At 32.3% G+C, this 13,319-nt stretch overlaps 3 protein-coding genes across 3 annotated transcripts; 1 reads left to right on the top strand and 2 right to left on the bottom strand.

Moving 5' to 3' along the window:
* Nucleotides 1-936: 936 nt before the first annotated feature.
* Nucleotides 937-1,434, bottom strand: LOC130949888 (B3 domain-containing protein At2g33720-like). Its single transcript, XM_057878494.1, has one exon. It carries the CDS (start codon nucleotides 1,432-1,434, stop codon nucleotides 937-939), a length of 498 nt encoding a protein of 165 aa, XP_057734477.1.
* Nucleotides 1,435-2,334: 900 nt separating this feature from the next.
* LOC130948619 (uncharacterized) lies at nucleotides 2,335-5,485 on the top strand. The gene is made up of 2 exons (XM_057877415.1): nucleotides 2,335-2,568; nucleotides 5,126-5,485. Exons 1-2 carry the CDS (start codon nucleotides 2,377-2,379, stop codon nucleotides 5,483-5,485), a joined length of 552 nt encoding a protein of 183 aa, XP_057733398.1. The 5' UTR covers nucleotides 2,335-2,376.
* A 225-nt stretch (nucleotides 5,486-5,710) lies between these two features.
* LOC130948620 (guanine nucleotide-binding protein subunit gamma 2) lies at nucleotides 5,711-9,668 on the bottom strand. The gene is made up of 4 exons (XM_057877416.1): nucleotides 9,011-9,668; nucleotides 6,308-6,360; nucleotides 6,170-6,214; nucleotides 5,711-6,076 (listed from the first exon to the last, which is right to left on the bottom strand). Exons 1-4 carry the CDS (start codon nucleotides 9,143-9,145, stop codon nucleotides 5,992-5,994), a joined length of 318 nt encoding a protein of 105 aa, XP_057733399.1. The 5' UTR covers nucleotides 9,146-9,668; the 3' UTR covers nucleotides 5,711-5,991.
* Between the last annotated feature and the right edge of the window lie 3,651 nt (nucleotides 9,669-13,319).

Here is a 13,319-nt window from a genome sequence, read left to right as displayed (position 1 = left end):
ATTCACCTGAGATGTTGGCTACTATTTCCTTACTGCTGTTAGGCTTTCTTCTTTACACTTAGACAGAGATCCACCCAAACGAAGAGGCAAGTATTGGAATAATAAAGCAAAGTGGAGATTAGGAATCAACATTTGCAATTTATTTATAATTGCCACTACTAAACCCTAAAACCTAAACACACATGCACAAAACAATGTCAGTTAGACAGCTTGATCATGCCGAACTTGTTTTGAGAGCTACCAACCCTGGACTTGTAACCCTATAAATTATGCAGCATGGCATAATAGAACAAAGGATCACATTAGAGTGAGAAAATCGCCATAGTTGTTTTTGACCTAAACCAGATTTACTCGATTCTGGTTTCAGTATAACTTCTTATCCAAATAATTTTAATCTTTAACTTTAATTATAAAACCTAACAAACGTTGTTCGGTCTGCCAGTCTGCAAGGACCAAGTTTGGATTAAGAACAAACTAAACATCATACAGAATAAATTTCCACTAGTTTTAAATAATGCAAAATTAAGACTCGATCTTTTAATAACTTAATAATATTACCAGCAACGCCAAGAAACCTCTAAGTATCATTCTGAATGTTATGAAAGGTATTAGTTAGTTATAATTTTACCCTTAACAAAGAGAAAGAGAGAAAGAAAAGAAATATAATATATATCTGTTACAAGGCAAGTCTGGAAAAAAAAAAGTTTTGTATAGTTCAATTTTGTGTTATTGATAACAAAAATAATAAGAAACAAGGATTGAAGAAGAGAAAGTAAAAGAAGTTAGACTACTGAAAATATTAAACAAAATTTTGCCTAAAAAGAATGAAAAAGAGACATGTTCTTTCTGCAAAATTTACACCAACAAATGTAATAATAAAAGAATCTCTTGTCTTCTTCCTCCTTTCGTCTCCCTCTTCTTCCAAAGCAAATAGTTTCAGTTTGAGAAATCCTCCTCTGTGGCAGCCTTGAGAACAGAAAAATGAAAGCGGTTGGCATAAGGATTCCAGTGGAAGGCAACCTCATGGCCGGACTTGAGAGACCTTCTTTTGACAAAGTCTTTAATCCAATTGGCCATGAAGACATAGCTTCTAGAAGAACCCCATCTCTTGAACACAAGACTGTGCATTGACTGTGTGTCAACGTCCCATATCTCGACCTCCATTCCTTCTTTCTGGTTCTCGTCGTACCCCAACACTGCTGCCACCAGCGGCTCCGCCATCTCCTTCGGAAGCAACAGCCTACTCATGCCCCCCACGTCGCTGCTGTTCAGCACCTTCTTCAGCTTCCATGGATCGTCATACATCATTAGCTCAGTTGAACATTCCCATGAAAACGACGGTTTCTTGTTTTCTTCCCTTTTCCTCTTCTTGTTCGTCTTCTTGATTCTCTCCAAACAAGAAGAGGTTTCTTCAGGACATGCATCCACCGCCATTGATAAGCAAGTAAAAGAATCATAATTTTCTTGATCACAAGAATCGCATTCCTCTCTACTTCTCAATCTCAAATGCAAGCAGCAACTCTTTCTCTTCTTTATCATCATTCTTGGATTATAATTATCACTTTGCATTTCTTATTTGAAAGAACCCATACTCTCCTATATATACTAATTTTCGGGAAGTTAAGTTTCAAGTACCATTTCATTTATCATTCATATTAAATTCATATTTAAATCTTTTAATCAGTTATATCATTTATCTAAGCAATGATATCAATCATTTAATATCTTATTTTATTTTAAACCGAACACATCTTTTGAATTTAATGAAAGATAAATTTTATGTTTGCCAAGACAAACCATGGTTTTTTCGATTTTTTTTCCCTCGTTCGTGCCCTTTTTATATTTTGGCATTTGATCGATCTGCAAACCCTTAAAATTCATTTGATTTGATTCGGTGCACGTTGCATGCTTTTTTTTTGTTATAGTTTAGATTTTCACATACCCTTTTTGTTCATAATTAATGGGGTTTTAATAGAGTCGTTGTTTGATTTATATTAATTTCATATCTAAATCTTTTAATCAGTTATATCAATTATCTAAGCAATGATATCAATCATTTAATATCTTATCTTTTTTTAAACCGAACAAATCTTTTGAATTTTATCAAAGCTAAATTTTATGTTTGCCAAGACAAACCGTGGTTTTTTCGATTTTGTTTTCCTCCTTCGTGCCTTTTTTATATTTTGGCATTTGATCGATCTGCAAACCCTTAAAATTCATTTGATTTGATTCGGTGCAAGTTGCATGCTTTTTTTGTTATAGTTTAGATTTTCACATACCCTTTTTGTTCGTAATTAATGGGGTTTTAATAGAATCGGTGTTTGATTTAGGTTAATAATATCAAAGTGTTTGAGTAGATAGAGGAATTGGAAGAAGATGGGGGCAATGGTATCGCGGTTCTGGTTCATGTTGTTCCCTGCAAAGGAGTATAAGATTGTTGTTGTTGGTTTGGATAATGCTGGGAAGACCACTACCCTTTACAAGTTGCATCTTGGTGAGGTTGTCACTACCAACCCTACTGTTGGTAGCAATGTTGAAGAGGTTGTCTACAAGAACATTCGATTTGAGGTGCCTTTCACTTACTTAACCTTCTTTCATCAATTCACACCATTCACTTTGCTTTAATGTGCTTATCTTGCATTCTTGCTTCAATGCTTCCTTCCATGTTTCTGTATTTAGCATTGTTAGTGTGTGTGTGTATATAATGTTGCTTCTTAGCCATTCACTCGTCTGATGAAATAGAAATAATAGGCGGAGTCAGTTTTATTTAGGGGTGTGTAAATCTAAACCGATCCAAATTAAACCGTTCATCCAATTCAATTTAAATCGAAAATCGATTAAAACTGTACTAATTCGGATTTAATTGGATTATATTTTTTGCAAATTGTTGGATTGGATCGAATTTCGGATCTATTTTAATAACTGATCCAATCCAATCCAATCCAAACCGCACAATGTGTTATAATATTATTATTTTATTATTATATTTACAATTATACTTATAACATATTCAATTTGTTATATATTTTTCTATTATTCATGTATTATTATTATTTAATAAATATTTTATGTTCAAAATATTATTTATTTATTTATTTTAACTAACTTATAATTTTATTTCTATTGTTATGTTATCGTTGGCTTTTTAAAATATTGTTAAGACTTGTTATGTCATTATTGTTGGATCCAAACCGATCCAAACCGCTTGTAATCGGATCGAATCGGATCGGATTTCCAAAAAAATTCATCCAATCCAAATCACACCACACATAAATTAAGCGTTCGAATCGGATGACTTTTTTCCTTAAAACTGAACCAAATCGCACCGCAAACACTCCTATTTTTATTGATGCAGAAGGCTTGTAGAAGATGGAGTATACTTAGGGTGTGTTTGGGAAACCCGTTTGAAAGGAAGAAGCACGTTTAAATTTTTTGAAAGCTTTAATTTTTGGTTTGGCAAATTTTTTTCTCATGAACGCAGAAGTGATTTTGCTGCCAAAACTACGTTTACAAGAAGCAACTTGTAGCTTCTGCGTTTTCTTAACTGGCTTTTAGCCATAGATACTAACAATTTATTTACCTTTTACCAACTTTATCCTTTGTATATGTTATTGTATTAATTATAAAATTCTTGTTATTTCTATTTATATGAGTTCTATTTTCTATTAATTATTATTTTTATTTTTTTCAATAATTTGTTTGACATTATACACTTTTATAATTGTGATTTTTGTGTATTATGTTTGTTATTATCTTTTTATAATATAATTTATTAATTCTATTAGGTAAAGTAAATTAAACAAAAAATTAACTGTAAATAATAATAAAAAAAATTATAACATACTAAAAAACGAGTACCAAAAATACTAAAAATATATTATATAAAAAGATCATCAAAAATTTTTAGATTTGTTTCAATCACTATAAAATAAATATTTAATTTTTTATTATTTTCAGTATTCTTTTTTATAATTGTAATTCTCGTATACTATGTTTTAGTGTAATTTTTTTATAATATAGAATATGATTCCATTAAAAAAGATAAATTAAATAAAAAATTAATCATAGATAATAATAAAATCATAAACGTTGAATTCCAAATTAATATTAAGAATAAGATTATTGAGAGTACTAGAATAAGAATACAATGTAAAAAATACTAAAATAACATTTAATACTTAGAAAATGTAACATATTTGATTAAATATTCTTTTATATATATATATATATATAATTTATATTTTTTATTTTTTATTTAAAAATATATTTTATCTATTTTTATATGTTATTTTTATTTTAGTAAGTAAATATTAATTTTATTATAAAATTAACTAATAAGATGTATTTAAATATCTACATTAAAATAATAGGATAACATAAAAAAAAAAATTTAAGTTGATGTCCATTTTAATAATTTTTTATCTAAGAGTGATTTTGAATGGTATAAGCCAAACAACATTTATTTTACTATAATCCATTTTAATATAAAAATTACCAAACTTATTTTTTATCAAAATCAAGTTTGCAAAATTAATTTTATGCAAACTTCCGTTTACAAACCGTAATCCAAACATACACTTAAATAGCTAAAGGTTTTAGCAAGGTTTAGAGAAACTATAGGTGAATATATTAAGAGATATTTAGGGTCTGTTTGGTTTAAGAAAACGTTTTCTGTTGTTCTTTTCAATTTTTCCAGTTTGAAGTCGAACATCAACGTGATTTCTAATAGAATGCTTTAGGAATTGGATTTCTAATATCGTTGTTAGATCCATATAACAGAATGATTCCACATAGAGAGACATGGCTTGGCTGTTATTGTAGGGTATCCAAACCTGGTAAGTATTAATTTCTGCCAAATCTTTCTTGGAAAGGTAAGAATTGGATTATAACCTCTGTTTTGTCATAGTTCATAAATGATTTGAAGAGGTGTAACGTCTTTATTTGATTTTGTTATTTCTTTATCTTATTGAAGGCCGCATAAAAAATTAAAAAAAGAGAATGATTTTGGTACTTCAGTAATAACATTTGTTACAATCTTGCTGTTGATATTGTTAAGAGTGCATGCATTGTTGAGGGGGTTTAGGATGACCTATTTACGTACTTCTTTCTGTGTCATTCATTTCAGGTCTGGGATCTCGGCGGACAAGAAAGACTCCGAACATCATGGGCAACATATTACCGAGGAACGCATGCGGTAATTGCTGTGATAGACAGTAGCGATAGAGCGAGGATCTCTATCATGAAAGACGAACTTTTCAGATTGCTGGGGCATGACGAATTGCAGCATTCTCTCATTCTTGTCTTCGCTAATAAACAAGATATCAAGGATGCCATGACCCCTGCAGAGATCACCGATGCGCTCTCTCTTCACAGTATCAAGGATCATGATTGGCATATACAAGCTTGCTGTGCCCTCACCGGAGAAGGGTTGTATGATGGTCTTGGATGGATCGCCCGGCGAGTAACTGGCAAAGTGCCAACATGATTGTAGAAGGGTTACTCTAGTGTTTTGGATGAGATTCAATTTTTCATGTGTTGAATTTAAGTGATGAGTGATAAAGAATCTTTGTATCATTTTATACTTGAGAATCACACAAGCTAATTGTAAATTGGTTTCAGTTTCTTTTTTTCATAAGTGAAGTATAACGTTTAACAAAAGGCATCATCAAACTGAAACTCTATTTACCATACATTCAATGGTGGTGAAAAGGAAAGAAAAAATCTCAAATAATCATTAACAAGGTATTGGTAATTATGATCTGAAGCACATATAGCTATGTTTATACTATAAATTGTCATCTGCACAAGGAAGCATTCCATTAAAATTTGCCAATAACAATACTGTTTCAAAACTCTCAAATTCTCTGCTCAATCCTGGATCAAAGAAGGTGGGTGAAAAAGAAAATAGGAAAAAAGAAAAGAAAGGGTAAAACTGTAGAATGTGTTTGGTGAGGTCTTGGTCAATGAAATATAGCAGGTATCCATTGATCATCAGAGAATCCAGCACCTGCAGCCTTTAGATTCTTGAGGGCCTTCAAACCATCGATCCCATGAAGGATTTAGGGGGCCAATAGTTCTGCCAAATTAGAATGAACATAACTTCTGTTAGAACACAATTCTCAAACAGTTGATGCAACCGAAACAGATGAAGCTATAGGGAGATTTTTACGTTGGTAGTAACGGATCGGGTCTTGTTTCCACATTACTGAGTGTTCTGCAAAAAACAAAGTACCATTTGGAGGTTAGGAGTTATATACTATAATTGAATGTGCAATAGTCTTTTTTTTTTTTTGGTTTTCAAGCTTACTCTTTGCATGGTGCAGATGCTTTATCCATCCTTTCAAGTTGTTCCAGCTCTTCCTGCATTCGATTCATAGTGAATGTTAAAAACAGTTGCAGCATAACTTAGAAACCTAGAATGAAATGGTAGGAATGTGAAAAGGATGAAAATAACTAAAACAAACCAACAGATTTGTAGCAAAAGCAACACAATGCCGAAGCACTTTTAATTCCGCGGAATATTCAAAATATGAGCATATATTTGTAATAGTGAAACAAAAAAAAAAACAAAAACAAAAACAAAAACAAAAACAAAAAACAAAAAGTTGATTCCGGAGAGTTTTAGCTCAAAGTGGAACTAAGATCGCAATAAGGATTGTTTGTTTACATGATGAAATCTCCACCAGGCTCACAGGCTGCTTCACCTACACCCTTGTGCTAACCATCTTCGTTCCATCCCAGGTCACCGATGACATGTACGCAACACAACTAAAAAGAGAAGGTAAAAGGCAATGTCGGAAATTGCAATAGTCTTTCATCTAGTCCTACACTTAGCAACTCTCTTTCTTAAAGCATGTATTAGGACCTAGGCAGACCGCAGACCGCAGCCCCACACAATATTCTGAAACCTATAAACGCGTGCAGAAAACCATGTGTTCAGAATTATAGAAGAATCTTAATAATGATGTTCTGCTAGACATTAGGGTATATACCATGCTACATCCACTTCGAAACGAATCTACACAGCTGGCCACCATAAAGAATGTTTTGAAACTAATATGGATGTCAACCTAATAATCTGAGAACTTAATGCTTGCTTCAATCCTCAAATGTTGAAATGGAGCTAATCTCAACTAGGAATGGACTTGATATTCAAAAGATGTAACCGTTGTTCGACACAATGACTGCTATTAATTGAAAAGGCTTACTGTGGCCCCTATCAACCGTATCAATTGACAAATCTGTGAAAGAGCCTAGGGAGCCCATGAGATATCCTGGCAGTACTGTTTTGATCCTCATGTCCTTTGATGTTACAAAGATAATTGCAGAAAGGATTTGTTAGCTCTCTGAACATTCAGTGGTGATTGCATAATTGTGTATCCTTAACTTTCCAGAACATGAGCACAAAAAGGAATTCTTTCTGATATATAGTTTGACAAACCCCAAATGTGATGTTTCCAGATTGTTGTACAACTAAACTAGAATGTTATAAGTACAATAAAGGAAAAGGGTCTCTAATTTCAGTTCGATCTATATCAACTTCATACAGGATTCTCCTCAATCCACAATTCAACAGAGTGAACCTTATTACAGCTGATATAATTTTCCAACTTTTGGTCGCTCATGCTCACAGAATTTTGAATGTTACCTTAATCTCTAAAGAGGCATCATAAGACTGGAAGAACTTCTACTTCCGGAATCAGGACGCAATTTAAGATTGACAGCTTGAATCAATTATTTTCCGCGGATAATGTATGAATGTTTCAGTTGTTGATGTTAATAACTGAATGAAAAATTCAAATGCTAAACCAATAAATTACCGATAGAAAATAACTTTTGTATTTGGATGAACTTATTTTGGGCTCAAAATGTTTAGGACCAAAAGCTTCCAAATATAGTTTGAGAGAGAGAGAGAGAGAGAGAGAGAGAGAGAGAGAGAGATGTAAACTGTGAGACCTATGTTCGAATGAATACCGATTTCAAATAAACCCTTCTCAGAAAATAACATAATGGAAGTCATTGGAAGATGGTACATTCATCATCTACATTAACACGAACTAACTCAAAATCATGTCATCTCAATGAGACTGTACTCCCCTTAATTTGTAAGTCATCTAAGAGATTTTATGCACCTTGACACTAATAAATGGACTTACATGTAATTTCTGACAGAATGAACGGGAAAAAAAGGTAAAAGTAAAAAGTGTAAGCAACACCAATCAGCTCAAATGCAATTAGAAAGAAGTTAAATTAATAGAATATCCATTTAGCTTGTCATTCAAATCATCAATCTACTATTGCAGTTATAAAATTGACAATACACCGAGAATGATTAGATTGCATATGAATTGTTTAGAAAATAAAATAAAATAAAATAAAATAAAAGAAGCAGAGTAGAAAAAAAAGGGATTCTAATGTTAAGACTCAATAACTATGCTGGGAATCTGGACGGAGACTCCGCTTCAATGTCCATACTCATACCTTTCTCAAGACAAAATTGCCATCTAAAAGAATATTAAATTCACTAAGCACAATTAAATCCACAAATGATATAGTCACAACTTTGTAAAAAAGTCAGGTTTCAAAAATATTATGATTGCCAGCAAAATCAATAGTAAGATAAGTTTTACTGCATAACATGCGTTTTGCTAAATTCCATAGATCAAATTCAAAAATCTAGCTGATAGAACATTACCCCATCAATAAACTGAATCAAAAGCTACTAAATTGTTAACCTATTTCCCAACAGAGGCACTGTGTACAAATTTGTCTCTAACAGTATTGACATCACAATAAAGAAAAGTTCAAAACTTTCACATACCATTTTACCATAACACACAGAAGAACAAAAGCAAACCATAGGGAGAGAAAAAAAAAAGTACAAGGTTAACAAGTAAACGACACACATAGAGACAGAACAAACAAAAAGAAAACCAATTCGCAACACCACCACCAAATAACAAAGCTCCAAAACATTATGATTGACGATGAGAAAAAAACAAGAAGATACCTCTAAGAACCTTGCTTCTTGTTCCAACCTCTTCACTTCTGCATGTACCCTATGCTTCCCTCTTGTCTCAGCAGAAGACAAGGACTGAACCCGGTTTGTGATGGGGCTTGCTGATTCAGGCCCACTGGATTGCATTTTCCGAGGCTTAAAAATATAAAAATGGTGGCAATTGAATAAAAACAGAAGAAAAAGAAATGAGAAATGAAAGATCCCTAGCTTCCACCCACCCACACAGAAAAGTTCACAAAGCCTATGATTCAAAAGAAGGGATATTTGAATGCAAAGGCTCCATCTTTGACGAGAACAAGGATGACACAGAAATCATTGATCGACCCCATGAATAATCAAGAGTTGGCCATTAAGAAGCCTCTGCAATAAAGACCCAAGTGGATCTAACTAAGGTTTGTACTTTGAAGACACGGATTGAGACAGGTCAGAGATGTGTTTTGTTGGTGACGAAGAGTAGGAATAGAAGGAGAGAAGAAGAATAAGAATAAGAATATGAATAAGAGCAAACGAAGAAAAGGTTTCAGCTTTGTGGTGTTGGTGTGTGTTGGATGATTCAAAGGCTCAAGCTTTTGGAAGTGTTTTCACATTGGGAATGGAATTTGGTTTTGATTTTTTATGGGGTGATAAAAAAAATTAAAAAAGAAAAAAAGAAAAACAGAATAGACAATAGAGGACTTGGGTTTCAAGAGTGTGTTGAAGTTGTCGTTGTTGTGCTGTGTTGGAGTTGGAGGAGGAAAAACTGAAAAAGCTGTTTCCTTTTTTGTTTTCTCCAATTTTTTTTTGGGTGGTGTCTTTTTTGTCTTTTTCTCTATGTATTAACTTTTTGAAAAAAGAAAGAAAAATTCATTTATTATTTTCCTCTCTCCTTTACATTCCAACTTTGAGGCTTCTTTTGAGTTTTGAGGACTGAAAGTAGTCTCATGTGGTTCATGTGGTGACTGGTGACGGTGGTTTTTTTTTCCTCTGATTAGTGTGCGGTGAGTGAAAGAGTTATAAAATAAAAAAAGGTACTAAATCGTTCACAAACAGACAAAACAAAGGTTACTTTTTTTTTTTCTTTTCTATTTGCTCTTTCAATTTGGTAATTAATAAAATCACATGGCCAAAATTTTTTTAATTAAGTATTTAATTAAATTATAGCGCGCTTCTTCTTTAAATATAGAAAAAATGACAAATAGGTCCCTAACCTTTTTTTTTTGTAGACGTTTTCGTTCCAAGGATTAAAAAATACATTTATATCCCTGACCCTTTCAAAACTTGGACAAATTTATCCTTCCGTTAAAGTGACACCGTTGGACTTGACGAAAAAATCTGACGTAACTCCCGTTGCGCTGACCTAGCCGTTACGGGAGCACATATGGCATGGACCTTTTTAAAATAGAATATATTCATCCTCCCACTCCAAAACGACGCCGTTTTGCATAACCGTCCAAATGACGAAATTATCCTTCTTTCTCTTTCACCTCCTTTTCTTCTTTCCCTTCATCGGAACACAATTCGACAACAACAACCAAAACAACGCTTCTTTCTGTGGCTGTGATGGTGAAAAAGAAAAAGAACACTCCATTTTGTTATAGAGTTCTGCTAAGGAATCTATGAGGTTGATTGGCTTAAGAAAAAGTTCTATGGTTGGTTCAATGGTTTCAGTTGAAGGAAGCTAAAGAGATGCAACAAGGTTTGAAATAGCTGAAGGTGTGTTGTTGTTGTTGGTGGTGGTGGTGATGGATTTCAGCTTTGAACAAGAATTGGTTCTGCGATTCCAAATCACAAGGCGAGGACAAGTCGTTTGTCAACTTCGGAACCACGACGGCAGCGGTGCCATGTACGGAGTCTCTCAATTGTGGGAAGAGGTTGGCTCTGCAAACCAGACACGTGGTGTGAGACTCGAGTCACTCGTCGACCCACTTAGAGTGGAACATGTGGTGTGAGACTCGAGCCACTCCGCCCTATCATCTTTCTCTCAAAAAATGCATCACCAAAATTCCAACAAACTTCTCTTTCCCCTTTTCTGCTACAATTATAACCTTTTTTTAATCTGTACTAACTTGTAACAATTCAATTCAAATCTCTCTCTCTCCCTCCCTCTCTCGTTTTAGAATGAAGCACGTGCAGGAGAATGAACATCATCATCATTGTCTCCCTCAAAGTTTTTCACACTCCATGTTACTGTCTCTTCATGTTACTGTCTCTTTAAAGTGAGAACTTTATCCAAAAGGAATTCAAGAAAACCAAAAAAGGAGTCATAAAACAAAAATGCGTGGATTGAAGCTAAGTGAACTATTCAAGAACACTCAAGTTCATGCTCTTAGTTCTTTATCAGAAAAAGCCAATGGTGGTGGTGGTAGCATTAGCACTAGCAGTAGCAACAACAACAAAGCTTCATTAATGGCTTCCACCAAATCCAACAACAATAATAACAGTAAACACAGAACAACAAAGTGAGAATCTGGAAAGTAATAAGAATGAAAGGAGAAGTGTTGATGAACTGGAAGTACTATGTTTGAATATGAACCAAATGTTAAATTTGAAAGATTGGGGCTCCATTGAAACGGCGTGTTTTGGATGGAAGGACGAATATGTCCTATTTTAAAAAGGTCCATGCCACGTTTGCTCCCGTAACGGCTAGGTCAGCGCAATGGGAGCCACATCAGACTTTTCCGTCAGATCCAACAGAGTCACTTTAACGGAAGGAGTAAATTTGTCTAGGTTTTGGAGGGGTCAGGAATATAAATGTATTTTTCAATCTTTGGGGACAAAAATATCTGCAGAAAAAAAAAAGTTAGGGACTTATTTGTCCTTTTCTCTTAAATATATGTATATATGCATTGTTGCTAATCTTTTTTTTTTCCCTCCTTTCCCTCTTTCGTGATCGTCGTCGTCATCTTTTTCTCTTGTTCTTTTTCAACACCGTCTTCTTTTGTTTTTGTTTGATTTCTTTTCTTTCTTTTTTTCCTTTTCATCCTCCATTATTATTATCATCATCATTATCGTCGTCTTCTTCTTCATTATCATCATCTTCTTCTTCTATATATATGTTCACATCACAAAAATTTTGATATACAATACATAAATTTTTAAATAATCACATACCTAAAATATTGACACCAAACCAATAAAATACGTACAGCATAGAAATTTTAATACACAATATATAAAACTTGGTACATATCACAAAAATTTTTCAAAGACTACATATTCAAAATATTGATATCTAACCAACAAAATATATATAGTACAGAAATTCTAATGCACATTATATAATTTTTTGATGCACAGCATAGAAATTTTTATGTACAACATAAAATATTTTAAAGGACCATATCTCTAAAACATTGACTCACCTAATTAACAAATTACATTCGTAACAAAAATTTATGTACTATAAACAAAAATTTTCATGCTATGTATATAAATTTTTATGTTATATCGATAAATTTTTGTTTTTTGCAAAATTTTTTATGTTATGTGTAAATTTTTATGCTATGTTAATAAATTTTTATACTTTTCAATAAAAATTTGTGTACTAAAAGAACACGAAAAAACAAACAATAATATATACGTATAATTTTTTATTTGTACCAATTTAATTAAACTTAATTATAAAAAAAATTTACTTATAACATCACTGTTTTACAATAACTAATAAGAGACTCTTCCAAATTATTTTTTCAAAATTTGATTTTATATATTTCCTCTTTGTCTGATGCTTTTCCTTTATAAAGCATGATGTATTAATAAGCAATTTTACCACCGGTAGAATTAGGTTAAATTTTAGAAAAAAAATTAAAAAACTAATTCATAAAAAATGAACTAAAATAAAAATTTTAAACTAAACTAAAATTTATATATAATTCATAAAAATGAATTAAAGTCTTGGAGGGATCATTGCCTTTTTACTATAAATGAGGCTCTGTCCTTATTTTTCTTTCTATTTTTTTTAAAATAGACAATTTTTATTATTTGGTATATTAAAAATATTAATACATAGAGTATTTTTTATTTTTTGTCATTAGTTAACTAGTTGTTAGATATATAAAATGGAATTTAAAATTTTAATATTTATTTTAATGGATAAGTGATCTAATTAGTTACCTAACCCAAATTAATTAAAATGAAATAAATTTTTATAGTAGTAGTTAAGATTCACCAGATTATTCAATTTAGTCTTTGCTATTCCAATTTCACCATAATAGTCTCCTATATTTAGTTTTAAATACCATAATGGTCTCTGAAATCATTTTCGATGCTGACTCAGTTGACAGAGTGCTAATGTGGCTATCGTTTGCCACATTAGAGATTT

Source organism: Arachis stenosperma, chromosome 9 (genome assembly GCF_014773155.1).
Source record: "Arachis stenosperma cultivar V10309 chromosome 9, arast.V10309.gnm1.PFL2, whole genome shotgun sequence".
NCBI classification, from domain to species: domain Eukaryota; kingdom Viridiplantae; phylum Streptophyta; class Magnoliopsida; order Fabales; family Fabaceae; genus Arachis; species Arachis stenosperma.
This window is presented reverse-complemented; position numbering and strand designations above follow the sequence as displayed.

Bases quoted from the DNA above. Each gene is read 5' to 3' on its own strand.
- LOC130949888 (XM_057878494.1), bottom strand. From the start codon at position 1,434: ATGGCGGTGGATGCATGTCCTGAAGAAACCTCTTCTTGTTTGGAGAGA.
- LOC130948620 (XM_057877416.1), bottom strand. From the start codon at position 9,145: ATGCAATCCAGTGGGCCTGAATCAGCAAGCCCCATCACAAACCGGGTT. The intron at 6,361-9,010 runs GTATCTTCTTGT...AATCGAATGCAG, and splicing joins AAGAAGCAAGGTTCTTAGAG to GAAGAGCTGGAACAACTTGA. The intron at 6,215-6,307 runs GTAAGCTTGAAA...TGTTTTTTGCAG, and splicing joins GCATCTGCACCATGCAAAGA to AACACTCAGTAATGTGGAAA.
- LOC130948619 (XM_057877415.1), top strand. From the start codon at position 2,377: ATGGGGGCAATGGTATCGCGGTTCTGGTTCATGTTGTTCCCTGCAAAG. The intron at 2,569-5,125 runs GTGCCTTTCACT...CATTCATTTCAG, and splicing joins ACAAGAACATTCGATTTGAG to GTCTGGGATCTCGGCGGACA.